Source organism: Haliotis cracherodii, unplaced genomic scaffold (genome assembly GCF_022045235.1).
Source record: "Haliotis cracherodii isolate W230 unplaced genomic scaffold, xgHalCrac1.p SCAF_9, whole genome shotgun sequence".
Taxonomy (NCBI): Eukaryota; Metazoa; Mollusca; class Gastropoda; order Lepetellida; family Haliotidae; genus Haliotis; species Haliotis cracherodii.
Genome location: NW_027266343.1, coordinates 40,730,421 through 40,757,335, shown reverse-complemented (window position 1 = coordinate 40,757,335; position 26,915 = coordinate 40,730,421). Strand labels below are relative to the sequence as shown.

General features: G+C 39.2%; 2 protein-coding genes across 2 annotated transcripts in view; one reads left to right on the top strand and one right to left on the bottom strand.

The window, feature by feature from the left end:
- LOC139452189 (protein farnesyltransferase/geranylgeranyltransferase type-1 subunit alpha-like) overlaps nucleotides 1-1,933 on the bottom strand; it is a 41,164-nt gene extending 39,231 nt beyond the window's left edge. The window contains exon 1 of the mRNA XM_071233558.1: nucleotides 1,776-1,933. Within this exon, the coding sequence (XP_071089659.1) occupies nucleotides 1,776-1,920 (145 nt within the window). The 5' untranslated portion in view covers nucleotides 1,921-1,933. The remainder of the gene's footprint in view (nucleotides 1-1,775) is intronic.
- Nucleotides 1,934-7,502: 5,569 nt separating this feature from the next.
- On the top strand, nucleotides 7,503-9,179 carry LOC139452686 (male gametocyte surface protein P230p-like). The gene is made up of 3 exons (XM_071234234.1): nucleotides 7,503-7,636; nucleotides 8,263-8,318; nucleotides 8,683-9,179. The coding sequence occupies exons 1-3, from the start codon at nucleotides 7,503-7,505 to the stop codon at nucleotides 9,177-9,179; spliced, it is 687 nt and encodes a 228-aa protein (XP_071090335.1).
- Nucleotides 9,180-26,915: the final 17,736 nt, after the last annotated feature.

Genomic DNA, 26,915 nt, shown 5'->3' with positions numbered 1-26,915 from the left:
AGTATACATATCAACGACAAGTTGTGATCAGTGTTCCCCTGGCTTTTGAAACTACCAATTCTACTGGACTGGCAGCTCTAATAATTACCAGTCCCCGCCCCCCCCCTGCCCACACTAACTTTTGCCAGTCCAAACTTTTAACAAATAAAAAAATGTATGAAAATTCTTTCAAAATCATGTTCAGTGCTAAGATGTAACTTAATTAGATCTATACATCATTCACACTAACTTCAGTCACAATTTTCTCCTTTTTTTAAATATTTTGAGACAAGGTCACTTCAAATCATGCAAATGGATATATAAACTTGAAGCAAAGCAAAATGTTATTTCCTTGCAATATAAATAGAAAAAGGGAAACCCAGATGGTAACAGACAAGCTGACTTTGTTCGAAAAATGTACTTATATGAATATCACCAAAGTTTTGTTCAACAACAAAGATTTATAAGGTATTTTATTGGCCAGTCCAGAGGGACTAGCAGTCACCTGAATTACCTGTCCAAGCCTAATTTTACCGGTACAAAACTGGTAATTACCAGTAAACATGGTAAACGAGAATAATTTGTGATGTTTATGCAGTTTCAGCTTCAGAATAAGGGTCATTCCCCAAGGCACAAAGACATGGTGATGTGGTACCGAGATAACCACAATGATAGCTGGGTGCTGACCCTCCATGTTTGTCGACACGTGAAGATCCGGGATAGAATAGGACTTCAGTAACCCATGCTTGTCGAAGAGGCGACTAACAGGATCCGGTGGTCAGGTTCGCTGACTTGGTTGATGCATGTCATCATATCCCAACTACATAGGTCAATGCTCATGATGTCAATCACTGGATTGTCTAGTCCAGGCTTGATTATTTACGGGCCAACGTCATGTAGCGGGAATATTGCTCGGTGAGGCGTTAAACCTCAAACAAACAAATGTAAGAGATTATCTGGCGCTAAACAGGTATTCAGCACATCTACTGTACAGCATGATACAGATATTGATTCTGATATGTCTTCTGTCCTTACACAAATTGCCTTGATCTTGTTAAAAAATGTAGTCTCACTTAATCATGTTGATCAACACTTATCAAATGGTCCAATATGTCAGTGTCTGCTAGATAAATTCTGCTAGAACAAAAACAAAGAATTGTCTCCATTTTGTCATCAAGGACAAATATTTTACGAGTCACAATGTAATAACCTTGGTCTGAAACCTCCCAGATCCATGCTAATAATATTTGGAACATCAGTGTCCGATTAATTTCAAGTTAAATATTGCAACAGTACATACTACTACAGGGTCTAGCCTATAGGCACACACATTTGACATGAATTAGTCACATTATTGTCATGATATTAGCCAACATGGCCAAACTATCATAAAAAAAAATATAAAAAAATAATCCATAAAGAAAATTAACATGTACAGGATGCAAAAAGTTCATACATACATGATACCATCATCATAGGAACATTGAAACCATGCGTGCATGAAACAATGACCCCAACATATTATTATTATGAATGACGAAACTAGGGCACGGATGTAAACATAAACAACACATCCGTCTCCACATCCCAGTCTCACCGCGTCAGAAACCAAACAACCTCACAACAAACATTCCAAAACCATTCCATGGCCTCAAACGTGTGTCAAGGTACATTTTCCGTCAAATACTAAAAATATTTCGATCCAAATTCCGAGAACACTTCGCGCCAAATATAGAAAAGAGGCATGGCCGTCTTTTCGACCGGGTAAGCGCGGTGACATTGACTACCCTACTCACATTTGTCCGAATAGGCGATCTGGACCACTGGGTGTGGCCCGTCGTCCTGGGGGACAGGCTGTATGTCTTTCCATTCCTGACGGTCCTTGTAGGGGACCCAGGTTTCGGTATAAACCCCTTCACAGTCGGAGCTACCGTCAGACATGTTGCTTGTTGCCAACCACAGCCGAAAGAGGGCGCTTGCGCACGCAAATGTTTATAATAATTTCCTACCGACATTTTCTATGGGGAGTATCGCTCTACTGAACTTATTGTAAGAATGACAGTTGTCATAACAGGTAACAACAGGATTCGTTGCGTGTGGGCCTACATTGTTGAGGTGCAGTCACGTCAACACTCGCAGTTACTCTTATCTCTTACTCAATATGACGTTGAACCAGCATGGCCCACTTAAGACAACGACTGTTTATATTATTAGTATTGCAGACTTATACTAAGCAGCCAGTATAAGTATTCAGTGTTATGTACCAACACCGGTTAAGCAGGGAGTATATGTTTTATACCACCCGGCAAAGGTCTTTATAAGCTCTTTATTATGCATAGGCTCTAAATAACAACACCAAATCCATTTAGAAGCACGCACGTGTGTAATAATGTTTTCAGGCGCTAGATTGTAAGCATTGTTGGCGTTATGCGCATATTATTGTTGACGTAATAATGACGTCATTTTAATGACGTCACAGTAGTAAGACCATCGTTTACGACTCTACCTATGTTCATTGTAGCTTCAAGAGCTTGCATCTTTGCCCCAAGAGCCCGGGTTCGATTCCCAATAACAGCATAGCATGGCGTGGCATGGCATGGCTGAAGAATGAACATGGTACAGAATATATGTAGTTGGTGGATGATTAACAGTAACAACAATTGCATACATGAGAGAGAATAACAGGAGTAGGTTAAGTACTGACAACAGGACCCGTGAAGATCCGGGGAAGAAAAGGTCTTCAGCAACCCACGCGTGCCTTTTCAAGGCGACGACTATGCATGTCGTAAGAGTCGACTAACGGGATCGGGTGGTCAGGCTCGCTGACTTGGTTGATGCATGTCATCGATCCCAATTGCGTGGATCGATGCTCATAATATCAATCACTGGTCCAGACTCGATTATTTACAGACCGCCGACATATAGCTGGAATATTGCTGTGTGGCGTTAAACAAACAAATCATGATGCGCGAATCATCAGCTGTCACAACTGTGGGTTGATTAGAATTTCTCACCCTCCCGGGCTGAAATATGTGTAATCCCACCGTGTCCCCCCAATCCCGACCCCACTACACCCAATCCTCGCCCTACCACACTCCATTATTGGGTGGTCAGGCTCGCTGACTTGGTTGATGCATGTCATCGTATCCCAATTGCGTTGATCGATGCTCATGGTGTCAATCACTGGATTGTCTGACCAAGACTCGATAAATTACAGACCGCCGTCATACAGTTGGAACATTGCTGAGTGCGACGTTAAACAACAAACACACAAACTGACAACACGATAGACAAAGAACACATAATGAGGATGTCACGCCGAAGACCCGGGTTCGATTCCCGACATGGGTACAATGTGTGAAGCCAATTTCTGGTGTCCCCCGCCGTGATATTGCTGGAATACTGATAAAAGCGGCGTAAAACCATACTCACTAACTCAGTCACACACTCACTCATGATGAGGAAGCCAATAAGACAGGAAACATAATCGTGGCGAGGTTTCTGGCGTGCCCAAGGCGGCGCCTTAGACGACTGGGCCACCCGTGCACCCCCCCCCCCCCCCCCCCCCCCCCCCCCCCGGACGTTTTCCCAGTTGATGTTGTGATTCGGCAAGCCTCGGAATTTTTCCACTTTTATCAACTCGTGTTGATATATTTAATATCAAAAGACACTCGGGTGAGATTCTCTATATAAACTACACCTTTAGGGTATAGTTTCAATATTTCAGGAGACAGCTGATGATGTAGGAATTATTTTCCTATCAATGGTAGGGCGATCTGAAAGGGCGACTTATACAACACGAAAAGCTATATGTTTGTGTAAGAACTGTTTGAATTCGCGTTTCATAACGACATGCATTGAAAACAGTAGAGAGACAATGTGAAATCAAATATATTTAGGTCCTAACATTTTATCGCCATCGGGCAAGCAGTCTTTATTTTTTATATTAAATTGCAAAAGAATGTCTCGCGTCATTCACCAACAATCGAACAAACATAGTTAAAAAACACACGTGAAACTAGATATTTCAAAGGTACACCAAATAAAAAGCCAATTAAAACATGGTATAGTCAATAACCTAACCATCATCATAATGCCGTCTTTATATTACATTGTTTAAGGGATCACCTACCTAAAATGTCACATTTATTGATAAATTTAAAAAGAACAAATAGCCGTATCTGACATATCTTAGAAATAACAATTATCGTCATGGGAAGGGAGGTAACTCTTCGACGTGTTCAGACAAAATATGGTCGCACGTGTCTTCCATGTAACTCTTTTTATTTGATTTCTGACCGTATTATTTAAAAAAATAAAATGAACGATACATAGTTTACAGGAAAATCAACCAAATGGCGAAAAACAGTTAAACAAACAATCAAACAACAGGCCTTATGTCAGAATGTAGTCAGACGGGTAGGTTACGCCTGCTTGTAAACCAGCATACATTGGTTAGGTCAGATGGACCTATATATATATTTAAAGGGGGTGTTAGGACTGAACGTCACAAATGGCTGATGCTATATTCCTTTCAAATATTCCTTTCAAATATTCAACCAAAGCAGTCAAATATGTTGTTTAGACAGGACAAACTAATATACATCATTTATAAGGTGTATATTTAAGATAGTCTTCAAAAATATTCCTTTACTTTACATCAACTGGGGTAACGTCAATCAAAGTAGGTAACATGTTGCATATATGTTAATTCTAGTCATAAATTCATTGATATGATATTAAATAAATGGTATTTTGTGTCATTAAATGACCAAGGACAATTTTGTTAAAAAGTTTTTTTCGACGTTAAAATTTTCGGGGTGGGGTAACATTTGAATCCGTATCTCAGACGCTAGACTAACACTTAGTCAATGAAAACATTTCCTCAAAAAAAATAATATTTTGTTCCTTCAAAAAAAAACCTTTTCTCTTCTGCTGTTACCTGTGGAATCAAGGAAACTAGACGTGGTTTAGTTTGATCTAGACTTGCCTAGGGTCTTAGTAAAAAAAACAAATATCTATGTAAAAACTATATATAAATTCCACAGACTACTCAGACACTAGCCATCCTATTTTCATTGATTGAGCAATACTCCAGTTAAATTTTGATACATTGGGGGCTGGGGGTTGGGGGGTCTTCTTGTTTCCTAAAAGTGAAAAACGATATCAACACCCAGCTTCATATTCGAATTTTCACTGAATCACAAAGAAGTGCAAAAGAACAAAAGTTAATATCCAGATCGCCGAGCGTTTTGTTTTGTTTGTTTTGATATCAACAATTACTATTTTATAACCATTTTTCTATAATTATGTATTTATCTCTTGATGTATGCATTTCATACCCTCTGGAGAGTTACCACACTTTGCAACGTTACAACCTCGCTACCGGTCATCATGTGGTTTTGCGCAGGGACCGCTGCGTTACATTAGATAAGCTTATGGGTAGGCGGAGCGGTAGGGGTGCTGGCCACCTGACTACAACGATAAATATGCACAACAGGTGTGTCGTGGGTCAGCATGTGTTTAGCTTGCTGCTCAGATCTATTACGTCACGTCGATAATCCGTGTTCGATTCCCCACATGGTGGATTCTGTTCCCGGCGATACCTGTCGCGATGTTTTGATTGTGGAATGTGGGTAAATCCATCATGAAATATGACCCCTCCCAACATCCTTACCCTATACCCCGAGCGTCTTATATAAACACGGGGCACATGCAATTACCTATGTGTAGTTTGTGGTAGTTGAAATCATGTGTTTCAAAATAAAATGATACTAACATATTTGTCTATACTACACTCACTGGATGAATTTGGACTCTTATTTGTGAAGTTTATTGATGGTTTAACATCATCTAAAATTTTAATCAGTGATAATATTCATCATCCTTACAAAGCAGTTTCTGTTTTATGAACACGTCAGCACGAGTATGCTGCTGACAAACGTGCAATCATAATCGGGGCGAACCGATCATAAGTTTCTGGCGTGCCAAAGGGGCGAACCGATCGTAAGTTTCTGGCGTGCCAAAGGGACTCTCTCTCTCTCTCTCTCTCTCTCTCTCTCTCTCTCTCTCTCTCTCTCTCTCTCTCTCTCTCTCTCTCTCTCTCTCTCTCTCTCTCTCTCTCTCTCTCCCTTCACTATTGCATGATCCCAACACACAGAAGTTCCACATTGTGTGACTCTCTTTTTCCTTATTGATTTCGGAAGTGACATGATCGAGACGAATACTTTACCAGCTGCCCCTTTGGGATTCAGAGTTATATAAGCTCAGTCGTAAAATGTGATTTAATTGATCGGTTGTCCAGCCTCGGTGACTTGATTCATTGCGTGTGATCATACCCCGTCTGCTTAGGACGTGGCTCATAATATCAATCACTGGATTGTCTAGTCCATATGAAATATGGCGTTTAACAACAAAGAAAAAATCCAACTTTTAATAATGACAAATACACTGCAACATACATTTCGTCAGTTATCTCCCTTGCCTCGCTTTCTGCCTTTTGTTTTTGTTTGTTTGTTTGTTTGTTGTTTAATGCCGCACTCAGCAATATTCCAGTTATATGACGGCGGTCTGTAAATAATAGAGTCTGGACTTGACAATCTAGGGATTGACATAATGAGCATCGATCCATGCAATTGGGATACGATGACGTGCACCACCAAATCACCGAGCCTGACCACCCGGTCATGTTAGTCGCCTCTTACTACAAGCGTAGTCGCCTTTTACGGCAAGCATGAGTTGGTGAAGACCTATTCCACCCCGGATCTTCACGGGTGCGGGAAGATGTAGTCATCTTGAAGATTGATATAGATTATGGATTTCCTTTCTCTATTGGCAGATTATTTCACCACCTCATGGCTGATGGAAGGAAAGTTTAGTATGGATGCTGTAGTCGAGGAGGCAGAAACATAAATTATCAGATGCAGCAACGGGCGTAGAATTTCTTTGAGTTAAAACAATTTTCCCCCTTCATTATCCATATTTCTGCCATTGTCTCCCACCAAGTCTCCCACAATAATTAAAAACATTAAGCGATGTGTTTTTGGAGAGCCTAGGCCGTTACAATTCTGTTGTTTCTAAATGTAATTGTTCCTCATTCACTGTCGCTATATTTTACACTTTCATGGATAATCGATTTGCTGTTATTCCATGCAGAAATGTGCCCCATCTGGCAACAAGGCAAAATAATGACAGATGGTCATTGATGGAGTTCATATCACTTCTTGCCGTTCATTTAACTCATCAATCGAGCGCCATTTTTGTTACTTGACCAGCGTGTATTGAGCGGAGATACGAGAGGCGTTGCCACGAGTGAAAATATCTCCTTTTCCCCCGTCACGAGATGAGAGAAACATGATATTTCACGAGACACGTGAGTGAAATTAGTTCTCTGAAAATCACGTAGCCGAGACTTCACAATATGGATGACGTCATAATCACGGTGACATCACAGTCACGTCACGTGACAATGACGTAATAACAATCACTCCGGAGAGTCATTCCTCTTCGATAAAGCGACAAAGATGGGTTGGCTTCCTCGTCTCGCCACCGGAGCCGCGATCGGATCCACGACCTTTCTGAAGTTGTGCCGTTCAGGAGACATCAAGACCATCACGGAGGTTGATAGCCACACATTGCGTTTGTCCGTAGGTTCAAGGTATGGTTTAGCGGTTGTGTTCTTAAGAGTGTGATCGCAATATATGATTAATCCGCTATTTTCACGTGAAACAGCATCTTCTCGTGTTCAAGAAGGGCACCAACTGGGCGAATATAGTGTTGAGTGAGTGCGGAAACTTCAACATCAACACAACACTCAGAGGGGTACACAAAGTACGTGATCTACTTTGTGTGCTGGCGATTAGTTGGCCCACTCTGGGAGTGTGGGGTCGAATCCCAATGGGACACAACCCAAAAAGTACTAGAACTTTACTAAGGAAGTGTTATCCCAAAATACAACAGTTGTTACATTTGATCACTTTCTAAAATTCATATGAAATTTAAGCCTTTAAGGAAATATATCACAGTTATAAGACAGAAGGGATGATACAACTGGGTTATTACTAGTCCAACTACTCAGTACTGGCCCTGGATAGCGGGAAAGATGCTACCGCGGATACTGAGCACACGTTGTCATGTCTACAGGAAGAAATTGTCAACTGTGAGGCGGTCTGGATTTACCAACAATGTTCGGGTTATGAAACCCAACCCTTTTATATAAACATCCTTGGTGAAACGACCATTTCGCGTTTGATCGATATAAGTAATCGATTCTTCTTATTTCAGGTCGACAATGGACATTTCTACTGCATTCGTGGCATTGGCAAGAAACGCAAAAGGAGGTGATATATTACGTTTCATCAAGACACGAACATATAAGGCAAACATATTATACAAACTAGAAATAAATATAGAAATAAGTAAAAACATATGCATTCGTTCTATTAAGATACAAAGGGTGCAATGTAGAATGACCTTGAAATCCGTTACTTCCAGAGCTGAAGGATGCCCTGGTGCAGAAGATGTTGGTATATGTATATAATCTTCATCTTCCCGAGGCAAGGGAGTGAGCTGACTATAAAAGTTCAGTTTCCACCCTTGCCGAACTAGATATTCTAGAAAACAGAGGTAAACAACCAACTACTCTGGTCCTATTTAGATACAAAGGGTGCAAAGTTGAATGACCTTGAAATTCCTTACTTCCAGAGCTGAAGGATGCCATGGTACAGAAGATGTTGGTGTGTGCCGGTGTTGCTGCTGTCGGGGGCATCTCCTATCTGGCCTGGAGGAAGTGTGGCAAGTCTATCACCAGGTGGCTCTTGCAGAACAAGGGCGATGTTCAGGAGAATCACGTTCAGGGGAATCTCATTGATGTAGTGGAGAACCATCATAATGTTCGCGAAGAAGACAGTAAATACTCTGATGATGATGATGATGATGATGACGACGATGATGGTGATGGTGATGGTGAAGATTATGATGATGATGATGATGATGATGATGATGATGATGAAGAGTCTGATGAAGAAAGTGACAATGACTATCCTGACCTTGAGACCTATGTGTACGGTTCCTGGGGGAAGGGGGACGCCGCCACGATGTTCTCTGACGAGGAGATTGACGTCCCAGCTGTGCCGGCGTCCGAGAGAAGAGTACAGCGATCTCGCATGAGGCTCGTCCGTGTCGGGAGAATGCGAGACTAACAAGACTAAGTCTCAGAAGTTCCGGAAGTAGGGTATAGATGTGCCAGGAAAAGTGTGGAGAAGGCGTGGTTGGCTGGAAATGGGCATGTACGTGTTTGTGCCCACGTAGACATGATTTGCTTTGGAAGTGGATGTTGAGGGGTATTTTGATTTTGATTTTGTAGCACGTGGATGTGGGTGTGGGTGTGGATGGGTGTGGCCCATGGATGTGGGTGTGGGTGGGTGCGGCACATGGATGTTGGTATGGGTGTGGCTCATGGATGTGGATGAGGATGTGGTTAAGGATGATGATGTGGATTTTATTTTGTTGTGTATGTAAGATGTGACTTCAGCACTGAGGTGTGGAATATATGGTATAGAGACAATATATATGTTGGAGATGGACAGTGTATAAGGGATAGCGGTCAATGTGGACAGACACGTGTCACGTACAGTGAATGGACGAAGGCAGGGGTCGAAATGGAGTGATGGTATACACCTGAAAATATAGCAAACACTACGGGTCTATTTGAGACAGAGGTCAAATCTCGCAGAGATATATGCATCTGTGTTAAATAACCACTGAAAACAGTGGGAGGGGGGCCAGATGTTGCTGACCTCTGACCTCAAGACCTAAGGCATAGACTGGAAGCAGGGCGGAGAGAACCGTCTACCTGTCTGCGAGTCACTCAACTGATAAGTTGACTCTGAGACTTTCTGGATTTCGGGATCACGAATAGATAGTTTTAATTGTTTATTTCAAAGATGAAATGTTTGTTGTGTTCTTTGTGTTAAATTGAAATAAATACACACAAATAAAACCAAATCTTATTTTCTTGTTAATGAGCAGCTTTGGTCATAATCTACTGTTCAGTTCAAACATTGATTAGCCTAATACTCATGGTATTAGACATTTAGAGACATTAAATCCTCAAAGTAAAGTCTGTTACCTCCTCAAGGGAAAGAAATATTCCACGTTTGTATGTAAAGACTGACTTAATATCGTCATATTCATCAATCAAAGGTGATTTTTTGTTAAAAATCGCATCCTGTTGGAATTTGGGGTGGTGGGGTAGCCATGCCGGTTAAGTGTTCGCTTATTACTTCCGAAGACCCGGATTCGGTTCCCATTTAGAACACGATGTGTTATTTTCGGTTTCGGCCCAACTCACTCACTCTTGTGCGAAATGAGTTGAGGTCTTTTGACATAGCCGACTGTGAGTGGTGAAAGGGAGGTAATTCAATATGTGATATTTTATACCTCTTCTCATATTATGGTTTAACGTCGCGTCCAAGATTATTGCACTTATATAGCGACGTGCATGTGCGTGTGTGTGGCTGCTTGTACTATTCCGGACTGATGCCGGTTTATAGTGCTAGCACACTGAGATACCATACCGCAGTTTCACATTAATACCCCACTCAGACACAGTATACTGACTCCGAGCCTACCAGTCCTTGTTTTTGCCCATTAATGTCGAGCGCCAGACAGGGTAACAACAAGTACAATCTTTTAACGTCTTTTGGTATGACGCGGCCGGGGATTGAACTCCGGACCTTCCGCTCTCCGGGCGGATGCTCTACCACTAGACCACGGAGGCGGTCTCATATAATGTCGCTCAAAACTCGTCTTCAGTTGCCCCTCCACCCTCTTTCCGTGTATGTCGAAATAAAACAAACCAAAACAAATAATTTTAGACACAAATATGTTCAAAACAAGGTTAAATTGTCTCTTGTTTAACGTCGTACTTAGCAATAACCCGGCTACATGTATATATGTCTGTGTCAATTACTAAAAACATCACTGACAAGTGTAAACAGTTCAGGATAGATGAAAACACATTTTTAATATACTAAATGAAGTTAGTTTGCCCTTAACAAAATGTGGATAAGATGATCGGATTTGATCTACAGTGAGAACTGGCGGTCGAATAACAACAACACACCAACGACAACAGCAGCAGCAACATCAATAACAGCAACAAAAATAATACTACTTGACTGATCCGATTGGGTAATACGGTAAACTACGGTTATAACGAACACGCTTATAACGAACTTACGGGTATAACGAACTTAATTTTTTGGTCCCGACTATTTGCTTTAGTTATGCTGTATATATGCTTAGAACGAACTACGGTTATAACGAACTAAAATAAGTAGTCCCTTTGAGTTCGTTATAACCGTACTTTACTGTACATTAAAATTACCTGTGCCCACGCTGATCATTAGATAGTGATACTGATTGTACGACTAATGATATGTCACCCCGACGTCTAGTCGGCCTGGATCTTCCTTGGTTCCTCTCAGGTCGCCGTCTAACTGATCATATAAGGAAACATGTGGATCAAAGTTTGATTTCACTGATAATCAACATATCACTTTGTGAGCTTTCTCGAAAGTCAAAAGGCTAACATTGAAGCGTACATAAAATACTCTACATCACCCGCAAAGCAGCGTCGTTTCGCCCCTTGCATAGGGTGACTTTTACCAGTGGTCCTGTTACATCACTGTGTTGCTTAATGTTGGAGTGAGTGAGTTCGTATGGTTTTACGCCGCTTTTAGCAATATTCCAGCAATATCACGGCGGGGGACACCAGAAATGGGCTTCACACACTGTACCCATGTCGGGAATCGAACCCGGGTCTTCGGCGTGACGAGCGAACGCTTTAACCACTAGGCTACCCGACCGCCCGCTTAATGTTGTAAGAAAGCCGGAAGTGATGCAGGTTTCAGACGTTTACCACTTTGGTGAAATCTACGAGCACGGGTATGGTGTTGACAGACCTAGAAATATAATCGGGGCGAATTGGGAGATGAATATTTCGACTTGTAAGTTTTGCGTGATGTTATGCTGAAAATTCATTTCAACACGACACCGTTAGGCTCATTCGACAACACTTATTAACCAATTAGATCAGAGAACATACTACTTTTATGTTACAGTCGCGATTCGAACCCACGATCATAGGGTTCTGGTGTGCTAAGGGGCGCAACTCTGCACTTTGCAGCGCCTTAGATGACTGGGCTACACGTGAATGTCCCTTTCATAGAATGGGAAGATGCGATTGAGTATATACTATATAAACAATCCTACTCTTCATGTTTTCATTTGAAGTAATCAAAATCATATTCATAAGAACATAGGGTGAACGATGTTGGTATATATCTTCACAAATCATTCACTAAATTACGGGGGCCTTGCTGCAGTCCATTCCGTACCTGATACAGAGTGGTTGATGGCATGGTTGATTGTGTGTCTTCGTGAAACGTTGTTCATAATACTAATCACGGGTTTGTCTGGCACAGATTCAGTCAATTAGAAACCCTCGCCCTCGGGGTACGATGACATAAAACCAGCCAGCCACACATGGTAACCACCCGCTCCCCATTTTCGTCTCTGTGTTGTTTTAAGCCGCACATTGTTCCATCTATATGACAGCAGTCTGTAATTGATTGAATCTTTGCCAGACAAACCCGTGATTAGTATTATGGACAATCAACCACAAGTCACCGAGCCTGACCGCCGATCCAGTGGAGCGCTTTGACTCGTTCAGTCCCGAAATTATGTTTGGGATTGTGATAAAAAAAACTTGAGATATTACATGCAAAAGAACCAAGTACCGCCTGTACAGTTAAACCCTTGTATGACAAACTCATACTTTTAAAATAAAAATAGACCCTGGTCAATTATCAGTCCCAGCAAGTTACAGGCGTTAATAAGATTTTCTTTGTTGTATGATGTAACGCACGCACGCACGCACGCACGCACGCACGCACGCACGCACGCAAGCACGCACACACGCACATACACAGACACACACACAAATAAAAAGACCCCCAAAACATAAAACCCCAGCAACGTGAAGAACGATTGGGATAACGCACTTTCTACTCACGGTAGACGAACATTTAGTCTATGAAATCTTATATTACACAATACCCTCCTCGACTCTAAAACTAGGCACCTAATTTTCCCGATGCTGTGAAATAGAGATAGCTATAGCTGGCTAGACTTGCTTTGTATACAAATCTAGATTGTGTTTTTCATAAACTAAACATATTTCACAGTCATGGCGCAGGACGCACGGTTTCTCAATGAAGTCGCAATTCTTAGAAGCATTCGTAAAATGACCGCGTACCGGAGCGTCTTCATTTGTGTCCCCAAAATGCAGACAATAAAGATTGGTTGATTTGTTGTTTAACGCCGCACTCAGCAATATTCCAGCTATATGACGGCGATCTGTAAATAATCGAGTCTGGACCAGATAATTCAGTGATTGACATCATGAGCATCCATCCACGCAATTGGGATCGATGACATGCATCAACCAAGTCAGCGGGCCTGACCACCCAATCCCGTTAGTCGCCTTTTACGACAAGCATAGTCGCCTTTTACGGCAAGCATGGATTGCTGAAGACCTATTCTACCACGGATCTTCACGGGTCGCAGACAATAAAGAAGCCAGTGTAAGATTTAAATACAATGAACAATAAAGAAGCCAGTGTAAGATTTAAATACAATGAACAACCAGAAGATTGATTTAAATGAGTAAGTTCCTTGCAACCTATTTGCAACGTTCAAAGAGATTCAAACACTCCTGAAAAACATTATAGAAGTGTCACAGTAACAGCGAAAACGTCCTCACGGTCACTGTGGAGTCTCCGGATCGCTTGTCGCTCCCAAATAGGAGATAGATAGGCTTGATACAATGCCGTCTCAGAAGATCGTGTTAAGTGGTTACTGGTTGATTATGTTATCAACCACTGGTTTATCTGTGCCAGAGTTGATGGAGTTGTAATATTGTCATTGGCTAAATCAACATTCGTACGCAGGCCCTGCAATGTATTTGAAATGAAAGGAGTGAGCGTAGTTTTACGCCGGTGTAAGCGATATTGCTGCAATATCACGGCGGGGGCAGCATAAATGGGCTTAACACATCGCACACATCAAACCATGGCTTTCGGGTGTACGAGCGGAAGCTTTATCCAATGGACTAGAAGACTCTACCCCACCGAAATACAAGGATCCTAAGAAACCGAGGACCTAATGAAACTACACCCCTCAGTATATTTGATCACATATATGATTTTCAATTGAAAATGTCTTCAGTTAACGATATCATATCCTAAAAATTAAGTCAGCTTTTTTCCGCACTCATAGAATATTACATGGCTTTATTTGGAAAAAATATACTTTGATTTAAAACGTTTGAAAATAAAAATAAACAAATGCAGAATAGACAACTATTTATGGGTATCTGAGACAATTTTATCCATGACAATAAATAAATTTACAATATATAAACATGGTTTGGGGTCATGTGGTTGCAACTTCATTTCTTATCCCAGTCTTCATTGAACCAATTTAGTGTAGCAACAACTATTTATGGGTATCTGAGACAATACTATCCATGAAAATAAATAAATTTACAATATATAAACAAGGTTTGGGGTCATGTGGTTGCAACTTCATTTCTTATCCCAGTCTTCATTGAACCAATTTAGTGTCGCACAAAATTACCCAGCCACAGATTACGTTTTTACAAACTGTTGCAGGAATGAGTGATGGTTAAATAGACACAATCAATTTTAACATCAGTTCTTTCGATTTTCAATTACATAAAAAATAGGTATATATTCTTTTGCGCCCCGTTTAGGTAGCATGTTATAATTATGTAATTGTGAGAAAAATTACCAGATTCGAAAAAACAACATCTTCCTAAATGTTACCTAAAAGCTGTTACTATTGGCTTGGAATTGTTTTGTATTGGAATATGTGGTAGAATGCTATTGAAAGAATTTGAGATCGCAGTTCAAGATATTTTTTTTTCTTTCAACGTCACAACAGCGTTACCTGAACGATATAGCTCGAAATACTTCTTTCGCCGTACGTAACTTTTTGTAAAGATTGACGTTTTTTAGTGCATTTTGTGTTTCCAGCGTAATGGGAAAAATAACTGTCAATGGCAAATGTATTTTTAGTCACTGATACACAACAAATAATATGTCTTTCCGGCGCGAAAAAGTGTGTATTTTTTATCATCCAGATTAGTGTTTTGATCCTTTTCTTTAGAAATATGGTAAATGTAAGTTGTCAGTGTAAGAGAATAACCAGCCTTGATTTTCACCCGAAACAGATTCCACTTGGTGTAAAGGGCATAAAGCTGTGAAAATTATATGAATGGACCACTGAACATCAATGATGACACCAGGTGTTCGCGAAAAGGGTAAGCATGTCCTGCCCTAGCGGTAGAACCCGCAATTCATACAAATTGCATAAAAAAAGTAAATATGTATTGCCTGTCAGCAGTACTCGTGCCATGCGACGTCAGTCTGTAAACAAACCAGACAATCAAGTGAGCATAGCCAAATGCTTATGTGGCGATATAGACCCCCCCCCCCCCCCCCTCACTCACACATCCAATTGGGATTCGTCATATCCCCTCCACTTACATGCCTCTTAATAAACTCGAAGCTACTACATACCTCTTAATAAACTCGAAGCTACGAGCGAATCTTCCAATGTTCCAAACATTGATATACGTTTTGATGTGTAAAACAATTCAGTAACCAACTTTTCAAAAGTGCGACCAGGAAGACTTTTTTTCAATTTAATGGATAAAAGTCTGCTTCCTGGTCTGTTTTTTCCCCAGCGACCTTACTTTGGTATAAATGAATGTTGTCGGGGATTTGTTCCTGATTTGATTTCACTAGCACTGGTGTCTTTTTGTCAGAGTTTCCAGACGAGGTTTTGCGATATCTAGCCGAAATATATCAAATCAGGCCACATTCAACTATATGTAATCTACACAACGACCACCCCAATGGGGCCCCGGGTAAGAATACATCCCCAGCACCTCATGATCGGATGGCCAGGCTCTGTGACTTGGCTCCATGTGCATCCTCGTTCCTCGATGACTAATGCTTTCTTGTCACTGGTTTTCCTCACCGAGACTCGATTATTTACAGACAGTGAAACAGCAACGGTTGATTGCGGCGTAAAACATCATACTAGCCGATGTAGCTGAGAGCAGTAGACAAAGTCATCTGAACGCTACGAAAACTTTGTTCAAGGAAACGACGAGTGGAGCCATTCCTAGCATACTATGAGTAAAACGTTTTTCAAGGACAAGACGGGTGGAGCCATTCCTAGCATACTATGAGTAAAACGTTGTTCAAGGACAAGATAGGTGGAGCCATTCCTAGCATACTATGAGTAAAACGTTGTTCAAGGACAAGACGGGTGGAGCCATTCCTAGCATACTATGAGTAAAACGTTGTTCAAGGACAAGATGGGTGGTGCCATTCCTAGCACACTATGAGTAAAACGTTGTTCAAGGACAAGAGCCATTCCTAGAGTATTATAAGTAAGACGTTTTCAATGACAATTCGGGTGGTGCCATTTGTAGGGTACTGTGAGTAAAACGTTGTTCAAGGACAAGATGGGTGGAGCCATTCCTAGCATACTATGAGTAAAACGTTGTTCAAGGACAAGATGGGTGGTGCCATTCCTAGCATACTATGAGTAAAACGTTGTTCAAGGACAAGATGGGTGGTGCCATTCCTAGCATACTATGAGTAAAACGTTGTTCAAGGACAAGATGGGTGGTGCCATTCCTAGCATACTATGAGTAAAACGTTGTTCAAGGACAAGATGGGTGGTGCCATTCCTAGCATACTATGAGTAAAACGTTGTTCAAGGACAAGATGGGTGGTGCCATTCCTAGCATACTATGAGTAAAACGTTGTTCAAGGACAAGATGGGTGGTACCATTCCTAGCATACTATGAGTAAAACGTTGTTCAAGGACAAGACGGGTGGAGCCATTCCTAGCATACTATGAGTAAAACGTTGTTCAAGGACAAGATGGGTGGTGCCATTCCTAGCATACTATGAGTAAAACGTTGTTCAAGGACAAGACGGGTGGTGCCATTCCTAGCATACTATGAGTAAAACGTTGTTCAAGGACAAGATGGGTGGTGCCATTCCTAGCATACTATGAGTAAAACGTTGTTCAAGGACAAGATGGGTGGTGCCATTCCTAGATTATTATAAGCAAGACGTTTTCAATGACAATTCGGGTGGAGCCATTTGTAGGGTACTGTGAGTAAAACGTTGTTTAAGGACAAGGTGGGAGAGCCATTCCTTGAGTGCTATTAATGAAATGTTGTGCAGAGCCAGTCCAAGGATACATTGAGTAAAACGTTTTTCAAGGACAAGTCGTATGAAACCATTCCTAGAGTACTATCAGTAAGAAGTTGCAAGACCTCATTTGAGAGTATACATCACACCAACAAAAGTAATTGTTCAGATAGTATCAGAGGAACATGTTTTTGGTGTTACATGGCAATATAATGTATTTTTAAACAATGATTATAACTATACTACAGAGTTTCTGTTGAGATTCAGTAGAAGTTTGTTGCATTGTATTTGGACAATGATTAGTTGTCAGGAATGTAGTACTATTTAATGTAAGCAGTGATGAGGACGTTATATGTAGATGCTCGAAATATTTGTAAACTTCGGGAATAGCATGGATTGATGTCAAGCGTTATAGAAACATGTGGACTATTCTGTGATGTTCTTGTGACACTGGACTGGTCAAGCATTATGTGGAAAGCGCTGGAAGCTATATAAATAAAGCGGGCGCGTGCCTGTCACATCTCACATTTCATCTGACATTACATCAAGACCAGCTTTTGTGTGAAGATCACTTTTCACCCCGGATTCCCAGCCTAGGCCTATCTCGGAAGTATGACCTCTTTCGCGGATAGGTGAATATTATTTTCACTGAACGTTTTGACATCACCACTGCCATCATATTTTGTATTTAATACTGCCATTGAATATTGTACTACCACTCTATTGCATACTGCCATTGTAACTGCTGTGAAGTAATTTATATTGATTTGTAAACCTATTTAATTGTGTAATACAATTGTTGACTGTATACCATTTGTTTTTGGTTTTTTGTTGGTTTCACACTTAACTCTTTTACGTACAGATTTCTGGGTAAACATATTGTTTCAATTTGGGAATCGACACGTGACCCTGGGACAGGGCCGAAGAATTAAGGGAGATTTCATACCATACTGAAACGAACGGTGCTACTATGGTTTATATGAAACATATTGATCAAGAAAACTGTGTTTTTTCGGAAATGGCACGTAACCAGATTATAAGAATATATATTTGAGAAGATATGTCTTCACTGGGCTGCCATAAAAAATGAATATAAATTCGAATGTCTTGATGATAGTCAAATATTATAAAATATTAAAATTTCTCATAAAAAGAGATTTAATTTCAGGATTTCTCCCCGATGCTGTCTGTATCGCATACCCCATTCTTATGCAAAAACAACTCGAGTATGCAAAATTACACGTGTATGAATGCATAAAGACGTATTGCAATCATTGTGTGGTAAAGGTCATGGCTCTCTGAAACCCAATGAAGAGTGAGTGCGTGAACCATGGCGAGTAGACAAACAGGTAGGCATCGCTTTTTATTGACTGGTTTTAACATCAGAGTAAAGGACAATGGGAAACACAACAGTTTTCAGTGCAACCGGCGATGTGCGTTATAACATTCGGATAATTTACTTACCACGTATGTTCAGATTCCAGAAGACATTGTATGTGAGGTGATCAAAGGATTCCAGAAAAAGTGCAGAACCATGAAGTACGCACGTGTGTATTATTTTGGAAAATGTTCTCATGACTCAAATTACAAACGTACCGCAAAAACATATTTGCACTACCCCCATGGAAGGTGCAAATTTAAATACTGTATGTTTGCATATGCATAGATTTGCGTTCTCACAACAAGTTTACATACGTGAGCAGAGTTTACAAACATACACAAAATTAGTTCGCTATTTTCGTTATTTCGTTAAAAGCGTGTTCGTTATATCCATTACATATATATGATAAAATATACAACAAATGGCCGGGACCAAAATCCAATTCGTTATAAGCGTGTTCGTTGTAAAGACTTTACTGTATGTAAACATGTACATCAGAAAGAGATTATACACGTTACCCAGAAGTGTGAGAAGATAGAGTGTCATAACTTTCCGATAGTTTCACATGTGCATTTTATCAATTTTCAAGGCTGATTGGGGCAATATAACGTTAAAGTGCTTCATGAGGCAATATAACGTTAAAGTGCTTCATGTGTTGAGACTAATACATGACGCAAAGACGTGTGCAGATAGATATCTATATACGTCTTTGCATGACGTAATCACAGATTGATAACGTTACGTCAACTGAACATGACCTCCGTAAATAATGTTGACATTTCATAGGTATGTCTTCATGTTTTTTCTCAAAATGATGTATTAGAATGTGATTATGTATATATTATCAGGTGTATTTTAATTTTATTTTCTATTTCAATTCCTAAGACTTAGTTCCAGTTCAATCACTCAATCTATCCTGTAACACCCCAACAATAACAAAGTTAACTGCGCTTGCTTGCTAAATTGTGTCTCTGGGTTTCTATTGTCGTTATCTAAAGCTAGTTAATGTATGTATTGTATATGGGCCAGTGGCCTTAGTACAAATAAAGGGATTCTTCTTCCAATTAGCACTAATCAAACTAGGTCATCTTGTAGAATTCTCATATTTGTTGATAAGTTATAAATGTTATGTTTTATTTGTATGTGTAGGTATATTGTATATCTGAACTTTGTAGTTATTTCCACAGGGCCTTTCATCAATCTTTATAGGTAATGCCATCGGTTTCTAAACTGCCATCTTTAGAACTTCAACCTGCGTTGTGCTTCCTTCATCAAACCACTCCGGTCACAATGTCAGCGAATAATATGTATAACAACCTATGAAGAATAAATGGAATAACTCTCACTGTCGCTCTTCCATGATTCATGGAAGTTCTATCGCCAAAGACTTCAGCTTACGCTATTCAATCACTCGGGACGGATAATCTCGTAGTTTCTCGAAGCTCCTTGGTTCTTCTCTAATTACTGTCCCATACAGACTGTATTGATCCATTTATTACCCGGGAGTAGGCAGCCAGGGTTAAAAAAGTTCTTTGGCTTTTTTTAGAAACTGGAGAGGAACGAGTTTTTTTCCCCTGGGAGGTAATTGTGTAGCCAGGACTTGTCATGTGAGTCTCGCCATAAATCACAACAACAAAACATATCAACAAGAGAAGCTGGGATTCCGATGAAAACTAACCAATGTGTTGTGACCCCAGGCCCTGAAAGTAACTTCATTTTCCCCCGTGTGGTCAGACTCGCTGATATGATTGATGCATGTCAGAGTATACCAATTGCGCAGATCGATGCGGATGAAGTGATACCCTGCATTGTCTGGTTCAGCTATATATTTACAGATCGCCGTAATTTAGCTGGAATATTGCTGACTTCAGCGTTAAAAAACCAACCAACCAACAAGGTTTAATGTTCTACAACTGGGACCGGAGCATATTGATATTAGTTTTACGCTGATCCTTCTGTGTAAGAATTACACAAACTACAATGCATACAGGAGTTCCATCCGGGCAGTTGGACAGTATCCCAGGGTCCATTAGCACCATTACAGGCAACGACATCACAAATATATATCTGCCATACGTTTCAGTTATTTTAAGTTGTTCTAAGTCCTTGTATTTTCCGTTCTGGGCGCTCCAGGTAATACGTTTACATTGAACCAAGCCAATACAGCTATAAAATGGCAATGGACCATTTAAATTGAACAGCTTTAAGATTAACCTATCTCCTCCAGTTGATTTAGGACTGATCGGTCACGTAACTGCTGAACTGGTAAAAAAATTCAGTTGATGCCTTGTCTGCCTGAATGCGAAGCGTCAAGAATCGTCCTAAATCACTGTTTGGATTATTCAGCCTGGAAGTGAGTTAATCGGTCACGTTACAGCTTGGTCGCTGCGCAATCACAAAGTAGCGCGAGTAATTGCCTTCCTTAAACGATCGACGATTAATTGAAATTTATTTCCTCTGCTAATAAAGGGTCTTAAAATAACAAATAAGCCGTATCGTTTACATATACGCCGTAAGCAGTGCTCACTAAACGAATAGGGACAGATGGGGAAATGGCATCAGAAACGCCCTCTAGCGAGCGCATGGGCCGAGGCCATATGCTAGTATACGCCGATTGAGAACGTTATTCTACCCAAACAATTCCCTTTGTTCGTGCTTCGGACTGTCTGTTGCATTAAATTAAAGCGAAGAGGATTTTTACAAATCCCCAATTAGATGACGAAATCTATTCAGGCGGGACGACAGAAGTTGACCAATGGGCGTGTCTGTTTGTCTGCGCGTGCGCAATCGATCTGCCCGTACCTACCCGAGTTCATATCGGTGGGCAACCTCGTTTCGCCGGAGCTCATTATTCAAAATAAATAGCAAGATAATTACAAAGTCCATGACAGACCATTTTCGCTCTTCTAACCGCTTTTTATTCTTGCGCATCTCATTAGGATATCGACAATCCCCGTGTAATTTGATTACGAGATCGCACGCGTTGTGCCTTTGAGGGAAATTGACACGCCGTTGAAGAGGAATAATGATCTCTAATTGAGTCTAGTTAGCTATTTGGAAGGTCAAAGGCCGTTAATTTTTGCAGGAATTGTTCGTCATAACCGTGATTGCAATGAAAACCAGCTCGCCAGTTCACAAAGATGTGACATCCAGAGGGAACGATTTCTTCTTACTCCAATGGTTAAAATATTTTACATTCCATTTTGTGAAAAATATGCTAAACTGTTACTTCGTTAAAATAAAAGACCAAAAATATGCGTGACATTGCACTTGATTATAGAATAGAATGCATGGCTACAAGAATATTCGCGATAGCAAATATTGTCATGAACATGAACGAGAATAAAAAACCGTCTCCAGTTAGAGTCCTTGAACTCACATTACAATATGTAAAATAGCTATGTCAGCTGTATAAAAATGTAACATGCATTTATTTGTATTGTTTCCATTGTTAAAAATGCACGTTTCGTGCGTGCATGGATATAGGCGTACAGTAACTATACATAGAAAACAGGTTTAACTGGAAGAGTAGCAATATGTGTCTGTTTCCAAGGGCGAACTTGTTCACATTATATTCCAAATAAGGCAGTAAAGCCTTCCATGGATGAATATGTTTCTACTTAGAAGGTAATGCAGTTTTCCTCGTTACTTATCATGGTCTTAGCTTGTACAATGTATGTATAGTGTATTTATATATACATGTATTGTACAGTCGTCAGTGTAAAATGAAAATCATAGTTGTGTATTTTCCATATCTAAATTATATTTCATTAAAATATCTACAAACACTTGTTGACATGTGCCAATTCTATGGATAATAATAGGTCAACATCGTCTTAAACATCGTCTTAATGGTGTAGTTTTTCGGTTTTTAGTTTTTAGTATAATATTTAATTTTCTTGAATATAAGCACACAGTCATAACGGGTGATTATGTGAAACTATATCGTTACTTCTTCACCCCATAACACGATATTCAGCCATGGATTTTTGTTGTTGTTGTTTAAGGCCGCACTCAGCAATATTCCAGCTATATGACGACGGTGACAGGAATGCCAGGTTAAATGTACTTTATCATTATCATTATTATTATTATTTCACTGATGTATTTAAGGGATAAATTATCATAGTAATGCTAAAATGAATAAACATGAAACTATCAGAAAAGTTAATTGTAAATTTGAACCCTATTATCATTTTCAACTCGTAAGAACGTATAATCTCGGAATATTACGCTAAACGATATTGTCACAAATCAACAGAAAAAGATAACTTGCTTTCCTGATACGAAAGCACATTGCAGATTGATCAGAATTGGCTCATGACAGTCCCGTTGTCGGAACCACACACACTATCTACCACGTTGTCCGTATTTCCCAGTAGCCGACGCTTATCGATAAAGCAAGTGGAATCCATCAGTGAAATGATTATGATGATCAAGTATGTGTAACCTGGTATTCCATCTTTATCTGTGGCTGAATATTGTGCTATGGTGTGGGGTAACAACTATATAGTTTCCCATTATCATCCGTAGTGACCATATGCTTATGACATTCTCGAAAATTTAATATTTATATATTAGTGTCTGGATCGGCGACTTGACAATACTGGACAGCATTGAAGATAATATATAAGCAGACTTATATTAAGAAAGGGCGACAAAATAGTTACATAATATATTAGAAGTAGTTTTTGTTTATCTCAATAATTTTCTTCCTAAAATATATGGGAAAGTTTTCCAACACGTAAAAATAACTCATTTTATTTTCAAAATGCAAAACCACTGTATCACACTTGGGTTATATTTTCTCCTACCAGGGAACAGGTGTATGTTTTATTAATTCTGTACAATATAGTGAAACCTATTTTTAAAATCGCACCAGCCTAACGAAAAGATATTTATCAATAACAAATATGAATATAAATGTTATGATGTTCATCATATCATTGTTTTAATTTTAAATGATAACAGAAAGTAGAACATGGTTTGATATTTACAATGATTCATCAGAAATACAATAATTGGGGAGAGCATACAAAATTATTGATTCAGACGAATATTAGCATAATATAATATTTAGAATTAAGGCAATCGTTACTAGCGTATATAGTTATAGAGACATAAGGCATTTTAGCCACTCCTTTGTTGTCGTACATAAATAACAAATATTTTCATATAAGATATATTTCTATTTAAAGTCAGTGTCATATTTGTTGTACCGATAAACTAGTACATTATATTAAACATTCGTAATTATTGACACGCATTTCAAAATCCGTATATTACCTATTGCCATGTTCCATTTATGAACGAAACAATGATTAAATATTTTTATGCTTCTGTTATTAAAATGAAATAGTATTCGATCCCCGTTCCCCACTCCCCTCTACATAATGTGTTCATATATTTTCTACTTGTGCTAGTCGCTATATGGCTGAAATAACGCCGATGCTACGTTAAATTTTAACTCAATCACTCTGCTTGTGCTAAAGCAGTGTTCAAGCGTGCGCACTACAAAACTGTTCGATGCGCCATATAAGTGTTCACGAGTACACTTGATCACAATGAGTTATACTCTTAATTTCCAACGTTAATTTTTTGGTACCGCCTATACTACGATCATGATTTTGACAAATAAATTTCATTTGTAGACTTGCATGTCTATTTCTAAATATTAAAATCAAATTTATTGTATTACGCTTTATTCGTCGCTAAAGCATCAACAACACACTGTTATGGTATTATTCATCATCTTCTTTCAGAAGACATTGACGAGTCAGGCCGATACGATTTACCAATTGTTTTTTTTTCAGATGTAACATTATTAACTGTAACTATTTAAAAAAAAATGATGTTAAGATTTTCATTCATGAATTAAGTCGCCACCCTGAAATCAACAACCTGAATGAATCTGCTTAGCAATCGATTCAACAGGCAAACACATTGACACGTCAACTTAACATGACACGTGACCTATGTCGATTTCGTCAAGCACACGTTTTGTCTGGAAGACATGGAAGTATTTTTTTAAATGTGCCAAAACCACGAGATCTAATTAGGTGTGAATTACTACGTGGGGTAAATGGCAGAGGACGTGAACCGAAATGACATTCTACCAGTGACACGTCATATTCTGTCACGAAACTACAGAACAAGACTTGTATTTTGATCATGTTCGTATTGTCTGTCACTCTGAGAGGCAGAACTATTTCAACAACACCAAGCACGCTGCGCGCGCATGCTTTTTTCTCGGAGTGACTGCGCATGTACATTATTAATGCCCCGAGAAACAGAATCACGACTTTGTTAAACACAAACTATTCCCCCAAGAACAGCTTTGAAATCTAAAAAATAAATTCACATGATCACGTATCACAGCAGAGGATTTCTTTTCGAAAACTACATCAAGCAGATATTGCAGATTCATATTTTAATTGCACCAATTTATAATAATTAACCTGCTTTGATATTTGATTGGCAAGCATTTATAGATATTAACGACTTAATCAAGTGTAAATAAATCGTGATATGTAATACGTTAAGGTAATGTATGTAATCGATTAAGGTAATATTGAATTTTATGGACATATTTGTAATACTTGGGTGCAGATTCTGACACAGATCACTTCAATCTGTGACGTGTACACATGGTAGCTTAAACTCTGCAGTATATAACATTTTATTGGTTGTGAACCTCTAATTTTGTTTAAAAAACAGCTAATTTGAAAAGGACGTGTTCAAAATAAAGACAGTATTTCTATGTTACTGATGCCTAGGGACACCGACAGCCTAAAATGTTCGTAGAATTTAATTTCGTAATGCACAAGCCCAAGTACAAACAAGAATTTATTTAGATACTCGACTTCTCGAAATCTGTAAAAAAATCAATTATGAAAACATTCACAAATATATACCACGTTTTGAGGTCTTTTCATTTGATCTACATACTTAAATACAATTGCAATAACGGGGGATGACAATTTTGTTTTAACATATTTTTTTATGAACAAACATCAAACAAATTTAACAACACGTAAAAAATAAACACTTTTTGCTTTTGAAAATCACATGTTTAAGGCGTGAACTGCATAAACCATACTATACAGGCTAACTAAATCCACATTAACTGAACGAAGTTTGAATGTTAATTTCCATTACCATGAAACTATAGATGAAAACATAAATTTCGTTTTATCAATAACACATTTTAAAGGTTTGTTTCGAATTATTGTATGCCACTTTTTAACGATTATGTTCACTTTGAGAAGCACTTTTTTTCAAAGAACTTTTTCATTACTCTGCGTCCTGTTAAAAAGGCTGGAAACCGCAAACACGCGCACGTGCATGTTGACGTTGCATTGTTTATATATGCATTTTGAGTGAGAATTACACCGGGGTGTGGGTGTGAGGGTGGATCTGGTTCACACACGCACACACACAAATGCCAAAGGATGTGCAACAGATAGTTAATTTCTAAAGACTTCGATAATTTATATGTATTGGCATTCGTTTCATACATCTAAAGAACAATTACTATTTCTAAGAATAACATATATGACATATACATATATTTTCATCCACAAACCACCCAGCGCGTTATATACGTCGACAATAGTTTTACACATTTTACAAAATAAATTCCAGTTTCCCTTCATTGACACAATTTTGAAAAGCGATTTAACATCATGAAATAACTAAAGTAATTTCTGCATGCATACTCACCATGCCTCAATGCATACATTGGTCGTTTGTAACCATTTATACATGAAAATATATGGGGTTCATTTTCACCAGTGTGTAATGCATAAATAAATTAATTGAGTGTTGTCATATAGAATTACTAAAGCTATGTTTTATTTCAGATGTTTTAGACAGTGTACAAACTTTCGTTTCAAAATGTTTAACTGATTTTATGTCAAATTATAACCGGCTAATTTTCAGTTTGGTAACAGCATATGTAAAGCTTTAACAAGATTTGTTTGTTTTAGGCGCAGACATTGAAAATTGTATTGTCAAAGTCAAAATGTCTTTGTTAAATATAGTTGAGCCTTTAAAACCAGCAAATCAAAATTATCTGATCGGAATAACATTGAAATAACAAGACAAGGCGCATTCTACCGTCTACGGTAATCCCCACACTGACATAGTTCCACAATTAAAATACTCCAAGACGGCCCATTCAAAGTGACCCGGCATAACACCCACAATTCTTAAGCCACGAGACTATGCAC